A 22010-nucleotide genomic window follows, 5' to 3' on the forward strand; every position below is an offset into this window, starting at 1 on the left:
TATTCCTCCTGCAGACACGGAGCTAATTATTTTATACACAAACAGAAAGAGGAGCTAGGAGAAGCCAACAAGAGGTAAACCGCAACCCTAAAACGAAAAACATTTGATGGATTACAACAGCGAATAAGAGGAACACAATATGTAACCATATAAGACCAGAAACAAATCTGGATGGGTGCCGTGTCCCCTAGTGAACTCCACAAGAAAAAGTTCTTCACAGGTAGGGGAGAAAAAAAAAAACTCACATCTTTGGGAGGGAACAAAAAAATAGAAAGAAAGCCAGTCATCTAATCCACTTCTACTTGCAAATGGTAAATGCATCCAAGAAAGCAAAACTGTGCACTATACAGAAATGAGTAAGGGGTGGAAAGTATAGCACTCATAGCTGTAGAAGAGAGGCCCTAAGGCTCGTCACTAAAAAAGGCCACCATAGATCTGGAGGGATTCTAATGAGAATTGGAAGGGAGGGTGTTCCCTTTTTCCATTATGTTATGATCTATACACTTGAATGCATTGGACCAGTGGACACTGTTTAAAACAAATCTGAAGAGCTAGAAACTGCATTTAAACATTAAAAAGCATTGTAAGGATGGGAATGATTTCTTTAGGGCTCATTCACACGACTATCAGTTATTGTGGAATGCAAATTAAGGATCCGCAAAACACGGATACTGGCCATGTGCCTTCCACATTTTGCAGAACATCCTCCTCCATGATAGAAATGCCTCCTCTTGTCCGCAAATACGGGCAAGAATAGGACATGTTCTAGCTTTCTTGTGGCGCCACGGAACAGGAGTGACACTAAGTACTGTCCGTATCTTTTGCAACCCCATTGAAATGAATGGGTCCGCATCCGATCTGCAAAATTCCATATCAGATGAGGAAAGAAAATACGGGCCCTTCGAAAGAGAAAACTGGACAAAGGTTCGCCTTCTTTTAAGCACCCAGAAGGAAGCATGGTGGGACAAACCGCTAACTAAGAGACCCGTTGAAAAGAAGGGATAGCCCTCTACAAAAAAAAAAAAAATCACCAAAAAGAAGAAGGAGGAAGATCTCATGCGTGGCTTAAAAAGGAGGCAAAGTTCATATTGAAATGACAATGTTGATGTCTCAAGGGCAAACTAGATGAGAGACTTGAAAAAAAAAGTCTGTACATTATGCCTGAAGGCTACAGATCACTGGAAGATGTACAGTGCTGAGACTTTGCCTTTAGGGTAAATAGCATCTCTGCTGGGAAAGGTGATAGGAGAAAAACATGGACAAGAGAAAATAAAATAAATAAATGTGTCTTGTCACAGCAGGGGACAGACTTCAAGGTCTTTTAGTAAAGAATTACAGGTCTCCTGCACGGTTGGGAGGGCTCATTTTGAAAAACCACAAGATCTTGGGATTGTTGATTCAAAGTATGTATTCTGCTACTTTCACATCTGCGCTTTCCCTTTGCGCTATTGAGATCAGTCATAGGATCTCAATAGCGGGGTAAACGCTTCAGTTTTGTCCCCATTCATTGTCAATGGGGCCAAAATTGAACTCAAGGGAACAGAGTGCACGAGAATGCATTCGGTTCCATTGTGTTCCCATGACGCACACAAAAGCGCTGGAAGTGTCCTCTGACACAAAAGAAAACGGATACGTCCCCAATTGACTTACAATGGTTTTAGAGACTGATCCGTCATGGCCATTTTAGAGATAATACAACCGGATCCGTTCATAACAGATGCAGACGGTCGTGACAGAAGATTTTTTGCTGATCCATGAAGGATCGAGCCTAGGACATATGCTGCATGCAGATTATTAATACTACTAAGCATGGTAAAACTAGAAACCAGGGCTGTGGAGTCGGGGGAAATTTTGGGTACCTGGAGTCGGCAAACAATGCACCGACTCCGACTCCTACTAAATTTAGATTGGAATAAAAAAAAAAAGCAAGTTTAAATGTTCCAATTCACAAAAAGTTATAATTAATGACTTCTCTACTGTAAGAATAAAGACCAATGCATGTAGTGCCTCACGTAACCGCAAAACGAACACGTTAAGTGACTGTGAAGAAGCATGCTTTTCATGTGCTTCACTATATGGCACGCAACGCACAATTAGGAGCTGCAATACTTATACTTTCCATAGTGTTGTGTTCTGCTTTTACAGGGAACGCAGCGTCCATGTGTAACCTAGCCTCTCACTGATAAGGGATTAAATAAATATGTTTTTTGCAGGACTAGAGAGTGAGACACTTGTATAAGTGAAGGGAATGGAGGGCCAATAGTTCAAGACTGAAGCTGTAAACCATTGGAAAAACTGTTGTCATTTAGCTAAGGCTATAAAAACTTGTAAACTCAGATTGTTAGCTTAAACTTTAAACATGACTATGGGATTCTCCTAGGAAAATCATGTTTTAGAATAAATGCCCCTTCCTGGATCCTCCTTTGTTTTCATTGTGTTTGTCTTTTGCTTAAACTGTGCAATACAGTAGACTGTTGGCTTCCCAGCCAGTAGTCCTGTGGTAGGTTGCGTTTCTTTCCCTCAAGTAATGTATAAAATACATTCGCATATTAATACAGAGGAGTCGGAAGTACATAAAACTGAGGAGTCGGAACATTTATCTACCGACTCCACAGCCCTGCTAGAAACCGTGCTAATAATCGCATCTTCTATACCAGTAATGAAGTTAAGGGGAATCTCAGCACGAAATGCAGTGCAATCATCAGCAAAAGCTCAGCAGATTGACAGATTGTTGGGAAAAGATTCAGTAAAAACTTGTAATTTAATCATTGAAACCTCTGCTCTTTTTACGCTGGATGGTCCCAGTGATTGACAGCCAACGTTGACAGCCTTCTTGCTTAGTCATGCAATCCCTGAGTAGGCCCACCCACATGACTCCTGTCCCATAGAAAGCTGAGAAGTTTACCCCTTCCAGCAAAAACAAGTTTGGACCAAATGCCAAAGCCCCATTTTTCAAGTCCAACATGTCACTTTATTTTATTATATAATTCATAAAAAATAATAATAATCAAAGTGCATGAAGGATTAAAAATAGCAAGCCTAGAGGTGTATGTTTTGATGATGCAGCTAGGGATAACAGGTGTGCACAACCTGTATGATCCCTATACCTCTGCTTTTAGTAATGGTCTATTTCAACAGATCAGTTCACTGACTGGATTATCAAGTAACATCAGCTTGACATCTAAAATCTAACCACTGCCCCCCCAAAAAAAAAAATCTGCATTCCTTTTTTTTTTTTTTTTACAACATTCACTTTATGAGATGCTTCCACTTTAATAATTTGGTCATTTTATGACATGTCAAATGCTATTGTTTTTTTTCCAATATATTTTAAAACTTTTTTTTTACATTTATTTTTAGCCCACCTAGGGGACTTTGACATGTTATCTGATCGCTTAACCCACAGACTGAAATGCTTTCCTAGTGCAATCACTACATAAGGATCATAGGAACTGAGTGAGCGGTTAAAAAGTCCATGAAACTCTGCATCCAAGTGTCAGCTATGGTGCCCGCTCAGCTCCTGAGAGAGTGCATTCTTTAACAAGTTGTACATGTATGGTGGATGTCGGAAAGGGGTAAATTCATTTTTGGGGTACTGGTTTTGCTTTCTTTGGCCACACGTCTTTCATTTTATAGCAGATTTTTCCTTCTTACATATTTTACTAGACTTTGTAATTTTGAAAGGCTAAAGTTTATCCCACAGATTTGTTCTGTGCTTTTAACACATTGCCCCATATTAAATTTGGGTCTTCATGAACAAAGCAAAATTAGTTGATTCTCATTAAGTAAAAAGGAGGAGGGTCAACTCTTAAAATTTGCACTTTTGTGAGTGCAAAATATGAATAAAATATTGGCAAATCTCATTCCCATTTATGAAAGAAGAAGGAGCTACCACTAACAATTATGCTCTAGAGAAAAGGTGTGAATTTGACAGCTTTCTCTGTATACTATGTGTAGGTTCCCACTTCCCTTACATTCCCATAATAAAGGTATTAGAACATTAATAAACAGTTCTTTGTCACTTACTATCATTCTGGCATTAAAAACATTAATAAAGCACCATGGCAGTTGCAACATTACCTACATGATCTTGGAGTAACGTGGTATTTAAACAAAGAAAATATAAATCACAAGAAATTAAACTTACAGCAAACTGATCATGAAGTGTGGGGGTAATCTGATTGCCATCAGTAGAGGAGGCGGATGAAAGAAGATTGTTCGGATAATCCAACAAGTAAGAAACAACATTGGTATGGCCACCTTTTGCAGCTTCTATCAGCATTGTGGATCCATCCTGCAAAACATAATACATAAAGTATTATTAAGTGTCCTACTATAGCTTTAGGGTAATTTGTTTCGGGGGGCTACTTGGCTTAGAAACATTGAAAAACACTTACACTTAATATATTGTGGTCGTAATTTCACAAGCCAAAGTAGAAACCAAACAAGAACTATTCTTTATGTTATCTAGACTTTTTAGCAAGATATCAATTTTAATACAAAGCATATGCAGAAAGAGCCCCTATGATCTGTACTTTGACACTTAGGGAACAGGCAGGATAAGATGATTTCAAACAAGAATGTACCTTTTATTTAAGGCTACTTTCACACCTGCGTTATGTGCGGATCCGTCTTGGATCTGCACAGACGGATCTACACCTATAATGCAATCGCTTGTATCCGTTCAGAACGGATTTGTTTGCATTATTCTTTTAAAAAAAAGTCTAAGTGAAAATGGATCCGTCCTGACTTACATTGAAAGTCAATGGGGGACGGATCCATTTTGAATTACACTATATTGCATCAGTGAAAACAGATCCATCCCCATTGACTTACATTGTAAAGTCAGGACGGATACGTTTGGCTCCGCCTCCAGAGCGGAATAGAGGCACAACGGAGCCAAACTGATGCATTCTGAGTGGATCCTTATCCATTCAGAATGCATTGGGGCTGAACTGATCAGTTTTGGGCCGCTTGTGAGAGCCCTGAAATGGATCTCACAAGCGGACCCAGAAACGCCAGTGTGAAAGTTGCCTAATCTGTGCAAAGGAAACAGGTCTGATTGAAAGTCCCAACCAGTCACAAGATACTGCCAATGGTCCCTCAACATACAATATTAATTTGTTCTGGCACAAACCATTGTACATTAAAACCATAACTTTATGAGACACTGGCATCTGGTTCTGAAGCCCTGAAAATGTTAACCAGATATAAGAAAAAAGTACTGATGCAAATTAAGCACAAAATACAAATAAAGCAGTTTTTCTCTCAGGGAACAATTGGAAATGGGTTAAAATCACTTTCTGCAAGGATTGGCTTATCTTCAGGGTTTTTTCTTGGGCTTGTGACTGACAATGTAATAAAAGGGCATGGGGTGAAACTTATGGGGGAAGAGTTACTGATGGTACAGAAGAGGGCATTGGCAGGCAATGTTATGGAGGCACTGGGAGTGAATGTAATGGAGGGCATGGGATGGGAAAGTTATGGGAGAATTGTGGCTGTCACTGTACAATGGAGGGCATTGTCTGGAACTGTTACAGAAGCATTGTGGCAAACACTAATGGAGGGCTTGGCAGAGAGATTATTGAACATCTGACTTCATGATTTAAAAAAACACAAAAAAAAAAACAGATTTTTATTTAAATCAGATTTTTTGATATAAAATGCTTTTTGGAGGAAAATATATTACCATCCAAAGGTTATTCCATCATGAAATAAAGATTAGTTTTTGAATTATGTAGAATAAGGCTTTATATGTTTAATTTTTTTGGTAAATAAATTCCATTAATCCATTCACAATGTCATGCTCTTCCAGAGGTTTTTGTAAGATTATTGGGCAGTTTCTCTGCCTACAAGATATTATCCCAGATGCTTGGCTTACTTTTGCAGTTCTCAAAACTGAATTTGACTCAGCAGAGATCACATGCCTCTTCTTCACAGCAAAAATGTTATGTTATAACATGAACAGTTGAGAAAAAGACCTTAAGCCTAACTTCTACAAACCTATGAATACAGAATCAACCTACGGTAATCAAATATGAAAAGTTATTCAAAAAATTTTCATCTACTTGCATATTATAAGTTATACCAGCAAGAATTAGTCTTTTATCAAGCCATACTGACTAGTGATTTAAATAGATTTGATTTAAATCAAATCCACCCTGACTGACACTATCTTACTACAAAGCAGAATTTATCAGAATCAACAAAATTAGGAAACCAAAGTAATAGTCCCACTTATGCTTGCAAAAAATATACACCAGAAGCATAATTATGCTGGAAAAGAAACACATTTCTGCACAAACTGTCAGAAACCGTGTCAGGGAAGCTCATCTGCATGCTCGCAGTCCTCATCGAGGTCTGGACCTGACTGCAGTTAGTCTTCGTAACTGACATGAGTGGGTAAATCCTCACATTCAATGGTGTCTGGCACATTGGAGAGGCGTTCTGTTCACGGATGAGTCCCGGTTTTCACTGTTCAGGGCAGGTGACAGACAGCGTGTGTGGCGTCGTGTGGGTGAGCTGTTTGTTAACATCAATGCTGCAGATAGAGTGGCCCATGGTGTCGGTGGGGTTATGACATGGGCAGGCATATGTTATGGACAACGAACACAGGTGCATTTTATTGATTGATGCATTTTGAATGCAGAGATACCGTGACAAGATCCTGAGGCCCATTGTTGTGCCATTCATCCACGACCATCACCTCATGTTGCAGCATGATAATGCACTGCCCCATATTGCAAGGATCTGTACACAATTCCTGGAAGCTGAAAACATCCCAGTTCTTGCATGGCCAGCATACTCGCCAGACATGTCACCCATTGAGCATATTTGGGATGCTCTGGATCGGCTGTCTGCCATCTGCCCTGAACAGTGAAAACCGGGACTCAACCGTGAACAGAACGCCTGTCCAATGTGCCAGATACCATCGAATGTGAGCATTTTCCCACTCAGGTCAGTTACGACGACGAACTGCAGTCAGGTCCAGACCCCGATGAGGACGACAAGCATGCAGATGAGCTTCCCTGAGACTGTTTCTGACAGTTTGTGCAGAAATTCTTTGGTTATGCAAACAGATTGTTGCTGCAGCTGTCCGGGTGGCTGGTCTCAGACGATCATGGAAGTGAACATGCTGGATGTGGAGGTCCTGGGCTGGTGTGGTTACAGGTGGGCTGCGGTTGTGAGGCCGGTTGGATGTACTGCCAAATTCTCTGAAACTCCTTTGGAGACGACTTATGGTAGAGAAATGAACATTCATTGCACGGGCAACAGCTATGCCAATTGCACGCTTCCTCAAACTTTGCGACATCTGTGGCATTGTGCTGTGTGATAAAACTGCACATTTCAGAGTGGTCTTTTATTGTGGGCAGTCTAAGGCACACCTATGCAATATTCATGTTGTCTAATCAGCACCTTGATATGCCACACCTGTGAGGTGGGATGGATTATCCCGGCAAAAGAGAAGTGCTCACTAAAACAGATTCAGACAGATTTGTGAACAATATTTGACAGTAATGGGTCTTCTGTATGTAGAAAATGTTTTAGGTCTCAGTGCTGTTTCACACGAGCGGATGCCGTGCGTGGCATCCGCTCCGTGAAAGAGTGCCAAGACCCGATGCAGACTGCAGAGGCACGGAGCATTAACATGACTGATAATGCTCCGTGCCTCTCTGTGACCTCTTTACTACGAAATCACAGTTGTCACTGTGATTTCGTAGTAAAGAGATCACAGAGAGCCACGGAGCATTATCAGTCATGTTAATGCTCCGTGCCTCTGCAGTCTGCATCGGGTCTTGGCACTCTTTCACGGAGCGGATGCCACGCACGGCATCCGCTCGTGTGAAACAGCCCTTAGAGTTCAGCTCACGCTAAATGGGAGCAAAACCGCAAGTGCTTTATATTTTTGCTCAGTGTATATACCTTTATTCCAAACTCATAAAAATACATGTAAGGTAGTATCAACTTGAGCTCAATACAAAAAAATAATACATGCAACATAAGATACGCAAAAGGGACATCTAGTGGTCTAAAATTGTAGGGGAGGCCAGCCTTTAGTTAAAGGGGGTGTCCGGGTTCAGAGCTGAACCCGGACATACCTCCATTTTCACCCCGGCAGCCCCCCCCTGACATGAGCATTGGAGCAGTTCATGCTCCGATGCTCTCCTTTGCCCTGAGCTAAATCGCACAGGGCAAAGGCATTTTTAGGAATTCCGGTGACGTACCGGGGCTCTCCATGGGGCTGCCAGGAAGCCCGGTGATGTAACAGGCACCGATAGGTGGGCTTTAGCGCTGCAGTGTGTTATGATACACAAAAGAGCTGGTGTCCTGCACGATTTAGCGCAGGGCAAGGGAGCGCATCGGAGCAGGAGATGCTCCGATGCTAGCTTCAGGGCGGCTGCCTGGGTAAAAATAAGGGAATGTCCGGGTTCAGCTCTGAACCCGGACAACCCCTTTAATAAAACATAATTAAGGAATACAGAACCTGCTAGAATACAGTGCATAAGTATTACACAGTATAAACCAAGTGCTAACAGTCAATAGTCTTCTGCCAAAAAAAGAACAGAAAACATAGCATGCTTCAAAGATTTGAAAATTCAGTTAAGAGTCCCTGTGCTTTTCGCAAAAAGATTCATGTTGGGAGTGGTCTATCGATGAGAATGCCATTTATGGATGGTACTGTCCAACTGGATAACATGTTACACCAGCGTTCTGGGTCCATTGTAGCTCTGCTTTTTCTATTCGGAACATTACTCAGTGAACACTACTACACCCATTTCTGCTACGAAAACATCTCCCTCCACCTTGCTGTCTACAGTTGCTTCTAATTGCTAATCATATCGCTGATACAAGACTATGGTGCTGACCATATTTCTTTGCCAAAGCAATTAGGTTCCTAGTTCCTGCTAAGGAGTTAGTTTTCTGTTGCATTATCGCCCGGTGCATGTATTCTGGATTCTGCCCCACCTGACCTGTGCCTGTTTGCTGTTGCGACCCTCTGCTGCAAGCCCCAACCTTGAATATGTATCACATATTTTCTGGATCTCAGTGTGTCCCGATGAATCCCTGTTACAGAGATTGCCTGTTCCTTTGATGTCTTGCACCAGTGCTTCTGACACCGTGGGTCAGCTGTCAACCACACTGGAACTATTCCAGGAGGTAGCAGTCTGGTGGCTCCCTGCAGCAAAGTCAGGATCCCTTTAATACTAGGAAGTTGCCACGATAACTCCCTTAGGCTTAGGCTATTTTCACACTTGCAGCAGAGTGATCCAGCAAGCAGTTCGGATCCGGCAAAACTTATGCCAACTGATGGCATTTGTAAGACTGATCAGGATCCTGATCAGTCCTAAAAATGCTTGATCAGTCAGAAAAATGCATTGAAATGCCGGAGAGTCTTTCCGGTGTCATACGGCAATTTATTTTTATTTTAAAAAAAAAATTCGGTCTGCACATGCGCAGACCGGAAGGACGGACCCAGCATTCCGGTATTTTGAATGCCGGATCCGGCACTAATACATTCCTATGGAGAGAAAAAATGGCGGCATTCAGGCAAGTCTTCAGTTTTTTTTGGCCAGAGAAAAAAAACGTAGCATGCTGCGGTTTTATCTTTTGCCTGATCAGTCAAAAAGACTGAACTGAAGACATCCTGATGCATCCTGAATGGAATGCTCTTCATTCAGAATGCATGGGGATTAAACTGATCAGTTCTTCTCCAGTATAGAGCCCCTAGGAGGGAACTCTATGCCGGAAAAGAAAAATGCAAGTGTGAAAGTACCCTTAGGCCAAAGCCAAACTGGTTGGTTGACACAGTGGTGTGTACATGTGTAACCATTTAATTTAATTACCTCTGCTGTTGAGTGCATCAGGAAGAGCACCTAGACCTAGGCTGCCACAACAACCAAAAGGCTCATGCAAACTCATCACAAGGGGGGTGCCACTTTTTTACCAGGGGCAGATCACTCCCGGTAAATGACCACTCAGATGCCATGTTAGCAATTGATAACAGCATCTAAAGGGATTAAATGCCTTTGATTGTGATGGGTGACAACACCAGACACTGGCAGTCGGTGTCTGCTGCGTACAAAAGCAGGCACCCACCCGTTATGGTGCACGCTCAGCTCCTGAGTAGAAATTCTATCTAGGGGATGTTCCATGAAAACTATGCCATATTTTTCAAACTTACACCTTGATCTGAAAACTGTTGTGATTACAAGTAATTACAGATTTCTGGGGAGATTTATCGAACTGTGGTAAAATAGAACTTGGTTCGTTGCCCATAAACAATTATACAAGTGTACGTGACCGTATTAAAACTTTAAGGGGTTCTGGATAGATCATCAGCATTTGATCGGTGGGGGTCCGACCCCCGCAGTTCAGCTGTTTGAGAAGTCAGCGGCGCTCCAGCAGCGCCGCGGCCTTCTCACTGTTTACTGCTGGCCCAGTGACGTCATGACTAGTATCAACTGGCCTGGGCAGGCCTAACCTCCATTCAAGTGAACAGAGCTTAGCTGCGCCCAGGCCAGGTGATACTAGTCGTGACATCACTGGGCCAGCAGTAAACCGTGAGAAGGCTGCAGCGCTTCTAAAACAGCTGATCGGCGGGTGTCCCGGGTGTCGACCCCCGCTGATCAGATGCTGATGATCTATGCAGAGGATAGATCATCAGTTTAAACAAACTGCAGAACCCCTTTAAGTTTTAAAATGGTCACCTACACTTGTGTAATTGTTTATGGGCAACTAAGCCAGTTCTACTTTACCACAGTTTGATAAATCTCCCTATAAATCTGTAATTACATGAAATCACAACAGTTTTCAGATCAAGGTTAAAGTTTGAAAAATATGGCATAGTTTTCATGAAACATCCCCTAGAAAGAATTTCTACTCAGGAGCGTGCACCATAACTGGTGGGTGTCTACTTTTGTACGCAGCAGACACCGACTGCCAATGTCTGTGATCGGTGACAACACTAATCAAAGGCATTTAATCCCTCAGATTCTGTCATCAATTTTTGTTGATTTGGTTTTCTACATATTTGACATGGGCCTATTTTTATGCATTATTCATGAAATGTTAAAGGGTTTCTGTAGTTTGTTTAAACTGATGATCTATCCTCTGGATAGATCAGCATCTGATCGGCGGGGGTCAGACACTCGAGAAGGCAGGGCCTTCTTCCTGTTTACCACAGGCCCAGTGACGTCATGACTAGTATCACCTTGCCTGGGCGCCGCTAAGCTCTGTTCACTTGAATGGAGCTTAGCCCCGCCCAGGCCAGTTGATACAAGTTGTGATGTCACTGGGCCAGCAGTAACCAGTGAGAAGGCCACGGCGCTAAAACATGCAATAGAAGCACAAAAACAGTAGGTCCAGGAGAAGGGGGATAGTATAAAATGTCAGAGAAAGGAGTTAAAAGGGACACATACACAGGTCTCTTACCCCAAGTGTCCCTAAAGCTTCCTTCACTATATAAACTTCCTATATGTCCCTAATAGTCCCTCCGATATACAGGGCGTAAATTTAGGATTAGGGGATACTTCACATGTAGATCAAGGGAGGTTATCTATATGATTAAATGCCCGTGTAGTTTGATTTACATAGGAGAAACCACGATTGAGATCAGAGAAAGGATTAACATAAAAGTACTATTAGGAAGAGAATGATGGATAAACCTGTAGCAAAACATTTTATTGAATGTGGCCACTCAATCAACTACGATTCAGAGTAATTGACTCTGTGGGAAAGCTGAGAAGAGGGGGGGATAGAGATAGGATTCTGAGAAAAAAAGGAATTGAAATGGATCTTTACACTAAGAGCACTCCAGCCGTTTGGTTTGAAAATTGAGTTTAATGTGAGTACCGTAGAATAATAATAATCTTCATTAGTATTGACCTGTAGTATGTTGCTACTTTTATATTGATTTTAATTTTCTCCCTTTTTTTGTTCCTGCAGGGGTTAATGGGAAACAACATTGAGCATCTCACATACATGTCCTAATGTGGCTGGCGATCTGAAATGTATGATTTGACTATTTCTATAGAAGCTCTACATAGACATGCATGAAGGTCGCGATCTATATATTTACAGAATGTATTGCTCTATTATATGCTCCGACATACAGGTTTATTATCTATGACGTCAGTTACCTAGGTAACATGATGCCTGAAATTGCAGAGACAGGCTGGTATAAACAGTGGTGAGCGGAGGAGCCGGTCATGTGACTCAAGCGGAGTCACATGATCAATGGGAGGAGCAGGGAGCAATGCACTCTGAAGGAGGTAGGGAGGTTTTGAAGAGCGGCCGATCGGACTGAATGAGAACTGGTAAGAGAGCTAGTGGGGGTGGCTATGACTACATGAGCAGTAGAGATGACGCACTGTTGCTGGGACATACGCATTTAATAATTGGAGATGCCAAGCAGTGTGTGGACATGGGAGGTGAGATGTTCATTGGTGGATAAGGTACCTTGATAATTGAACATAGGTGTACAAGTTTGTTAATTACCTATAGGTATGACCCCATTGGTAGTTTTCCAAGTGGGAGTGGATGTTTAACAGATGCCTATTGTGATTGGTGATGTGTGAACCAGAAGGGGTGACCTGTATGGTATAAATGTTTGGAGTAAGCACTGTATACTGAGCTTGACAAAGACTACACCGTAGTCAAAACGTTGTTGTATTGGTCCTTTTTGTACTTATATCATGGATTAACAACTAATAAAGAATTAATGGAGAATAATGCTGCCGTCAACTACTAACTGAACGTCTATCCTCAGGATAGGTCATCAGTATCTTATCAGTGGGGGTCTCACACCTGGGACCCCTTCTGATGAGCTGTTTGAGAAGGCCCTGACGCTCCTGTGAGTGCCACGGCCTTCTTCCCACTTACTGAGGACTGTGTTGTACATTGTATAGCAACTTTTCACTTTTGTAGGGCTGAGCAGCGCTTAGGCCATGTGACTGATAAATGTGTCGTCACTCGCCTAGGAAAAGCTGAGAGAAGACCGTGGCAATACTGCGAGTGCCGCTGACATCTTAAATAGCTGATCGGTTGGGTCTTCTGTATTAGACCCCTACCTATCGGATACCGATGACCTATCTTGAGTATTCAGGTATCAGTAATAGTAGAAATCCATGGTGGCGTCCATGTTTCTGGACACTATCAAAAAGAAAGGAAGCATACACCATCTTGTAACTGGTTTGGACTACATCTTAGACCCGTTTATTTTTCACAGACGATACAAAGCTCTTTCATAATGTGCTAACTGAATGAGGAAAAAAAAAAAATGAAGCTACATTCTCATGTGAAGTCATACGAATACGATGCTGCCTGGCGCTGAATGGCCCTTTACACTGCCTGAACATCAGGCAAGATCATCACTAACAAGCATTCCTAGGAAAGCTTGCCAACGATAACCTGCCACTGTAAAGGTGCCGCTGATTACCAGATGAAAGAGCGGAAAGTTATTGGGCAATTCTATTTTTTATGCTGTATCCTAAATCTTCGTTTGTAGACAGCAGATCGTGCCGTCTAGTCACGCTCTGCTGCTGGCAAACAATGATTCTGTATGGGGATTAGTGATGGCATTAGCAACCGCTCCTCCCCATACTGTGGAGGCGATTGCTGCATTTAAATGCAGCAGTCTCCTTCACCGATGAGCAGGAGATTGTCAGTAAGAACACTTTCTTCCCGACAGTCGTCTGCTCAACTGTGCAGTGTAAAGAGGCCTTTTGTGGTCTGAAAAATGGAGCTCATACATGCTAGGATGTCAAAAGAATAGCACTCTAGACTTTGGCTAGCCATAAATTCAAAAATTACAGCAGCATAGATTCCAGACTCAAGCAATGTTCATTGGGCTGAGTCAGCCATTAGATATTTCATCAGGCACTGCATATTCCCATACTGCCTAGAACAAAAAAAATATTGTGAGCTCCATTGGGGACAGCTTGAGATTTAGGTCTGTAAAGTGCTGTGGAATATAGTAGCACTATGTAAGTGAGTAAAAAAAAAAATATATATATATATGTTTTCAGTGACATTTTATAGTGACAATGTCAACCAAATAACCTGCAGATAAAACATTTTACAAGTAGTATTAAAAATCTATATAACTGAAAGCTAAATTTTGTAACCATTTGTATAACTGACATTGAAATGTCTTCATTTGTAAAGCACATCTTGTTGATTTCGACTACTAAGTTATATCAACCTCAAAAATTACATATCCCAAAGGAAATATAGAATGTGCAAATTAAACTACAGTGCATTTGGAAAGTCTTCAGACCCCTTTCACTTTTTACACATTTTTTCATATTGCAGACTTGTGTTAAAATAAAATAAAAAATAAAAAGTTTTCCCCCTTAATAAAAAAAAAATTAACAGAATCTCATGTTTGCAAATTTATCAAAAACAAAAAAAAATTAAATAATAAAAATAGACTTTCACAGTGACAAATATTGGGGACACTCTGCAGACACTTTATATTCAGCTCTGGGGGCCTCCCATTTGTCTTCATCTTTGAGATGTTTCTATACCTTGGTTTCCACCTGCGGTAAATTCAGTTGATTGGATATTATTTGGAAAGACACACCCTTATCTACATAAAGGAGCACAAATCAAGCCATGAGGAAGGAATTATTGCCTGTAGAGCTTAGAGACAGGAATATGTGGAGACAAAGATTTGGAGAAGGCACTAATAATTTCTGCTGCACTGAAAGACCCCAAGAGCACAGTGGCTTCCATAATTCTTTAGGGGGTTCTCCGCTTTTCCTATATTGATAACCAATTCTCAGGATAGGTAATATTATTTACCTGCTCGCCGTGGACATTGCAGCAGCGAGCTGCACTAATTACAACTCCGCCGTTCCCATTCACTTAAATAGGACTGCTCGCTCCTATTCAAGTGAATATCACCGTTTCATCCCACTGAAGTGAATGGGACGGAGGAACTGTAATTATACAGTTTGACTCTGTAATGGCGAGGGCGAGCAGGTAAATAGTTATGGTAACACAGTGCTCATATGAGCGATGCAGTCTCTTCATACAGCTGATCAGTGCTAGCAGTCCGGCCTAGCCAATCTGATATTGATGACCTATCCAAAAGGCTAGGTCATCAAAATAGGAAAAGCAGAGAACCCCTTTAACAATTACGGAAGCCACTGCTCTTCGGGTCTTTCAGCGCAGAAGAAATGTTTTATAGCCTTCTCCAAATCTGTGCATCCACATAATCCTGTCTCTGACCTCTACAGGAAGAAGTTTGGGACAACCAGGACTCTTCCTACAGCTGGCCTCCCCACAAAACAAAGTAATCGAGGAAAAAGAGCCTTAGTAAGAGGTGAACGAGAATTCACTCTGGCTGAGCACCAAACATCCTGTAATCAGGTTGGAGAAACTTCCAGATGGACAACCATCATTGCAGCACTGCATCAATACGGGATTAATAGCAGATTGGCCAGAAAGAAGCATCTGCTCATTAAAAGACATGAAAGTTAACAAAAAAATACCTAAAAACAACTTTCAGACAGTGAGAAACAAAATATTGTCTGATGAAACGAAGATTAAACTTTCTGGCCTTAATTCTAAGTGTCATGTTTGGGGGATACCAAGTACTGCCCCGTTGTATGCCTACTGTGAAGCATGGTGGTGGTAGCATCATGCTGTGGGGGTGTTATCGAGCGGCTGGAACTGGGAGACTGGTCAGAGTTGAGAGAAATCTATATGGAGCTAAGCACAGAGATATTCTTAATGAAAATTTGTCAAGTGTCCTCTGGACCTCAGACTGTGCCAAAGGTTTACCTTCCAACAAGACAGTGACCCTAAAACACAAAGCCAAGACAACACAGGAGTGGCTTTGGGACAATTCTGTGAATGTTCTTGAGTTGTCCAGCCAAAACCCTGACTTGAAACTAATCAAGCATCTTTGTAGAGACCTAAAGATAGCTGTCCACCTACGGTCCCCATCTAACTTGACAGAGCTTCAGAGTATCCGCATAGAAAAACAAAGAAATCAACAAATTAGATGTGCAAAGTAATGGCATCATATCCAACAATCACTGCCAAAAGGTGCTTCAACTAAGTACCGAGTAAAGGGTCTGAATACCTAGGTCACTGCGAGAGTCAAGTTTTTCCTTTTCAATAAATTAAAGATTTAAAACATGGGGAACAGAATGATGGGAAAAACGTGATTTTTTTTTAAGGGTACTTTCACACTTGCGGCAGAGGATTCCAGCAGGCAGTTCCGTCGCTGGAACTGCCTGCTGGATCCAGCAATTCAGACGCAAACTGATGGCATTTGTCAGACGGATCCGGATGCGGATCCGTTTGACAAATGCATTGAAATACCGGATCTGCCTCTCCGGTGTCAAATGGAAAAAAAGGATCCGGTATGATTTTATTTTTTTTTTGCATTTTTAAACGTCAGCGCATGCGCAGACGGGAAAGCCGGAACCATTTTGCCGGAACACTTAATGCCGGATCCGGCACTAATACACTTCAATGTAAATGAATGCCGGATCCGGCATTCCAGCAAGTGATCAGTATTTTTGGCCGGAGAGAAAACTGCAGCATGCTGCTGTATTTTCTCAGTCCAAAAAACATAAGGCCTCTTTCACACGGGCGTCATTTTTTTGGCCCGGATAAGAGGCGGGTGCGTTGCGGGAAAATGCGTAATTTTTCTACGCGAGTGCAAAACATTGTAATGCGTTTTGCACAAGCGTGAGAAAAATCGCGCATGTTTGGTACCCAAACCCGAACTTCTTCACAGAAGTTCAGGCTTGGGATCGGTGTTCTGTAGATTGTATTATTTTCCCTTATATCATGGTTATAAGGGAAAATAATAGCATTCTGAATACTAAAATAGGACTGGAGGGGTTAAAAAAAAAAATTTAACTCACCTTAATCCACTTGTTCGCGCAGCCGGCATCTCTTCTGTCTTCATCTGTGCTATGAGCAATAGGACCTTTGATGACGTCACTACGCTCATCACATGATTCATCACCATCGTGATGGATCATGTGATGAATGCAGTGATGTCATCAAAGGTCCTATTGCTCACAGCACAGATGAAGACAGAAGAGATGCCGGCTGCGTGAACAAGTGGATTAAGGTGAGTTTAATTTTTTTATTTATTTTTTTGAGGCTACTTTCACACTAGCGTTGTTTTAATCCGGCGTTCAATTCCGACACCGGAACTGCCCGCCGGATCCGGAAAAACGTGTGAAAACGGATTACATTTGAATCCTGATCAGGATTTTGATCACAATGAAAAAATGCATTGGAAAAAACGGATCCGCCATTTATGGACTTTAACTTTTTTTTCACATTTTTCGGGTTTAACATGCAAAAGCCGGATCCGTTTTGACTGAACACACAGTGCCAGATCCGGCGTTAATGCAAGTCAATGGAAAAAAGGCCTGATCCGGCGTTCAGTCAAAGTGTTCAGGCTTTTTGGCCGGAGGTAAAAATACTGCATGCTACGTTTTTCTGAAAAGCCTGATCAGTCAAAAAGACTGAACTGGAGACATCCTGATGCATCCTGAAGGACTGACTCTCCATTCAGAATGCATGGGGATAAAACTGATCAGTTCTTTTCCGGATTTGAGCCCCTAGGACGGAACTCAGCGCCGGAAAAGAAAAACGCTAGTGTGAAAGTAGCCTAACCCCTCCAGCGCTGTTTTACTATGCATTCTGTATTCAGAATGCTATTATTTTCCCTTATAACCATGTTATACGGGGAAATAATAATGATCGAGTCCCCATCCCGATTGTCACCTAGCAACCGTGCGTGAAAATCGCACCGCATACGCACTTGCTTGCGGATGCTTGCAATTTTCACGCAACCCCATTCATTTCTATGGGGCCTGCATTATGTGAAAAACGCACAAAGAGGAGCATGCTGCGATATTCACGCAACGCACAAATGATGCGTGAAAATCACCGCTCGTGTGCACAGCCCCATAGAAATGAATGGGTCAGTATTCAGTGCGGGTGCAATGCGTTCAGTGCGGGTGCAATGCGTTCACCTCCCGCATTGCACCCGCGCGGAATACTCGCCCGTGTGAAAGGGGACTGAACTGATGCATCCTGAACAGATTGCTCTCCATTCAGAATGCCTTAGGATAAAACTGATCAGTTTTTTTCCGGTATTGAGCACCTGTGACGGAACTCCATACCAGAAAACAAAAAAACGCTAGTATGAAAGTACCCTAAGTTTAGCAAAAGGCTGCAACGTAACAAAATGATACTTTCCAAATGAACCATTTCCTGAACAAAGATTTTACTGTGCAGTTAACTCATTCCCATGGATACAGAGCACTATGACCACCACCATAGCAGTAACAATTTAAGTTCAAAACAAGTTTCAATTTAGGTAATATATGCAACACGTTTTGCAGTTATTCTGCTATAGAAGGGGAACTTACTTTAAGCCTGTGCGTTGGATCTGCTCCTTTTGCCAACAGCAACTCAACAACAGCAAGATGACCTCCAGCACATGCGAGGGACACAACAGTGTGATCATTATTGGCTGTAGCTTTATTAATATTGGCTCCTAGAAAGTTTCATAAAATAAATAAATAAGCCATACATCACACTTTATCTGTCCCAAAAATTGCATAATGCTATAGACATCACAAATTAAGGCCTCATGCACATGGCCGCGTTCGTATTTCAGTCCGCAAAAAAAAAAAACTGGTCCACTACATATGGATAACTTCCATGTGAATTTCGCATTTTTCTCATTCTCAATTGAAAAAGTAATTCTACGTTCATGACACGGAAAAGAGAATAGCTATATACTTTGCAGAATGACCACACAGATGCGCAAAAAATATAGATGTGTGCTTGGCCGCATAGAAATAAATGAGTCACCGTGCTATCAGATAAAAAAAGATGTGGTTAAAAAATAATGTTGTGTGCATAAGGCCTAAAGTGGATACAGTAATGTAGGCATCAAAAAAACAAATACATTATATTCGTCACGGTCATTTCTTTTTCGACTAAATAGAAATGCTTGACGTCCAGATAAAAAGGGAATGTAATCAAGGATGGAATCCCCTCGAGAAGGGAAAAGTTTTTTTTTCCAAAACAAGGATTGGACTACCTTGAAATAGCAAGGATTATTTCTTCACTGCGTGCAAGATTCAAAAAAGTGAAGACTAAGCTCTACATATTCTGTCGAAATACTTACAATAATTCGCCATTATAGGGCGACATACGAATCAGCTCTATAAAGCCAAACTTTCTAACCCATGCTTTGGATTTTATTAAATCTATTAGAATTGATGCATATACTGGTACATAAAAGGGAACAAAAAACAATCCTGATTCTATCAATTTATTAATAGAGCACAAGACCTAAATCATTTAATCTAAGCTCATATTCTAATGTGTAGTAAATTTAGCCCTGCAAGGACATGTTCAGGACATGACTTTTTTCCATTTCTTCTCCACTTAACTTGACTGCGGCTGACAGGCCACGATGGGAGCTGTCGTTTTGCAACAGCTCGAAAACCACAGTATGGTGATCTAATGTATTGCATAACTTAAAAAGCACAGCAATTCGGTCTTCTTTATGCGTTAGCTGTGCAGTATAATAGATACCAAATTCATAATTTATTTTTAAAATGTTTTCCTACTTTACCACAATAAAATCTTTATTTCCAAAATTTTTATTTTCCAAGCAACTGAGTTGTTATGGGATCTTAACTTTTTGGTACAAGTTGTAGTTTTTATTGATGCTATATTGGGTACTTAGGTTTGAGCCAAAAATTAAATAAATAATTAAAAATTTTAAAAAGCAATTTTTACTTTAGGATGCTCACTATACATGATGAATAAAGGTGTTCATTTTTTGCATGGATTGTTATAGACAGGTTTATATGAAGTAGTTTTTTTTCCCACACAAGCAGTCGAAGCAGGCAGAAGAAGCCAACAAGGAAAAACACGAGACTGGTCGAAACCAACAACCCTTTTGGTGACTTACCAATAAAAAATAACTCCTACAAGAGAAAACAAAAGACAAAGAACTGGGTGGAAGATTTGGCTCCCAATGTACTCTGTGAGAATGATTTTTAGAGGCATGTAACAAAAATAATTAATCATTAAATAAGATCATGCCGCTGGATGCCTATAGTGACATTGCCTGTAGTACCTTGTGGCACAGAGAAGTAACTGAAGATGGAAAAGTATATATCCAGTAAAATTTGTTGAAAATGTGGAGCAAAGCTCATGTAAGAGTTGAAAAGCAGATAGCGGATAACAAACCACAAAAGATGCACCATGGGGAGTAGCATGTGAAATGGGAAGACGTGCTCACCACCACCCCACAATCATGCCTGCATATGCTCCAGTTGAACTAGAGAGGCCGACACTAGATTGAGGTGGGCCTTGCAGATTTGTGTGGCACAATGCTGGTTCTATCCAACTCTGGGTGCCAAATAATGCAAGTGATGCTGCTGAGACTTTGCTGCTGCAAAAAGTCAGAGTGTGAGCCGAGCCTAGCCATTGCTCTGGCTTTAAGTTGGAAATAACACATGGTCAAATGGTATTCCAGGTCTTTGGGCCTGCCTTGCAGCACATTCCAAATAGATGGATGTGAAGTTCAGCTTTTCGTGATGGTGCTCTGGAGGTTAGGTGCTTGAGGGGTTCCGTGGCAATGTGAATGGGTGATGGCTGGAAAAGCAGGCTTAATATTTCTCCTATATTTATGGCTCTTCCTCTGATTCTGCGACTTTTCCCAGCTCACGGCAGGTCTAAAAAATAAATAAAGGGGGAGTGGCGTAGGCAGGTGTAGAAAATGGTCTAAATTTAAGCCAGCAAGGAAGCCAACTTACATTTAGACCTACGGTGGATGTATCAAAGTTACGCAGAGGTCGGCGGAACCACCACTAGCGCAAGGGGTTATTAAGACCAGCGTCTAAAATTCCGGTCTTAACAAATGAACCCCGGTGATTCTAAATGCTAGTGGAAGACAGCTACCTGGGATAGGAGGTTGTCATTGACAGGAAGACAAGACAAAATATCAGTCAGGAGATGAACAATGTTGGCATAACAAGCCCGGAGGGACCAATCGCATGCAATAAGGATTGCTGCAAGGTCCTCCATTTTGTTTCTCCAAAAGATCATAGGCAGCAGAGGGCAAAGAGGGTACGACCTACAGAAAGCTGAAACTGGCCAATGGAGCCACCAGGATGTTAAAAAATTGTCGACTCCTGGAATGTGGACTGAAGACATGGTTGGAACCTGGGCCTCTGCCCATTTCAGGATCCTGGCAGATTCCACATTACTGCAGAACCATGGGTCCCCAGTGGCAATAGCAGATTCACCATACGTATGCACACAGTCATAATATCATGCTGGTGTGGGATGAGGGAGTAGTTGTGCACACCAGTGGCTCCCAGGCTGGTGGGTGACAGAGGAGCTGGCCTGCATAGTCCCAACTTTGTCTTCATGGGGTAGGATGGAACAGTGAGGGAGGAAGCCAAACTTTATCCTCCAACTGGGGAAAAAAGAAAGACAGTCGGCTTCCCCATTGGGGAAAACAGGGGAGAAGATCGGTTTCCATTTTACACCTAAAGGGAAAAAACAAGTAAAAAACAAAAAAAAAAAAAAAAAAAGAAAAATGGGAGAAAAGGCCCTGCATGAAACGGATACGCTCAGTGCCTGCATGAGGTAGTATAGCTGGGTAGAAGCTAACATTTTCTGGCTTCGCATTAGTGTCCTTCTCCTAGTGGCAGAGGCTATACCCATGGTCCCTTGTCCCCCAAATGTCAAGAATGATAAAGAAAAGCATTTGAAGGACAATTTTTTCCCTGTAATCACCAATCTCTGCAGTGAGAGCTGGATTACCCGCTAAGTAACACAGCTTGCATTGGCACCCAAAAGTTATTACCCATGTGGTACACGACTACACTACAACAACCAGTGGATGGAGCTACTGCAGAACACCTGATTGTAATTTCTAATGGCGCTATTTACGGTTGTACACCATGTAGTGGGAAGAGGAAAAAAAAAAATCC

The 22010-nt window shown here is 41.8% G+C and overlaps 1 protein-coding gene across 1 annotated transcript in view; it reads right to left on the reverse strand.

Moving 5' to 3' along the window:
- LOC121009545 (ankyrin repeat and KH domain-containing protein 1-like) overlaps positions 1-22010 on the reverse strand; it is a 307110-nt gene that overhangs the window by 159688 nt on the left and 125412 nt on the right. Inside the window, exons 12-13 of the mRNA XM_040442755.1 lie at positions 18414-18541; positions 4148-4294 (exon numbers count right to left, since the gene is read on the reverse strand). Coding sequence (XP_040298689.1) covers positions 4148-4294; positions 18414-18541 — 275 coding nt within the window. The remainder of the gene's footprint in view (positions 1-4147; positions 4295-18413; positions 18542-22010) is intronic.

Source organism: Bufo bufo, chromosome 1, assembly GCF_905171765.1.
Source record: "Bufo bufo chromosome 1, aBufBuf1.1, whole genome shotgun sequence".
Taxonomy (NCBI): domain Eukaryota; kingdom Metazoa; phylum Chordata; class Amphibia; order Anura; family Bufonidae; genus Bufo; species Bufo bufo.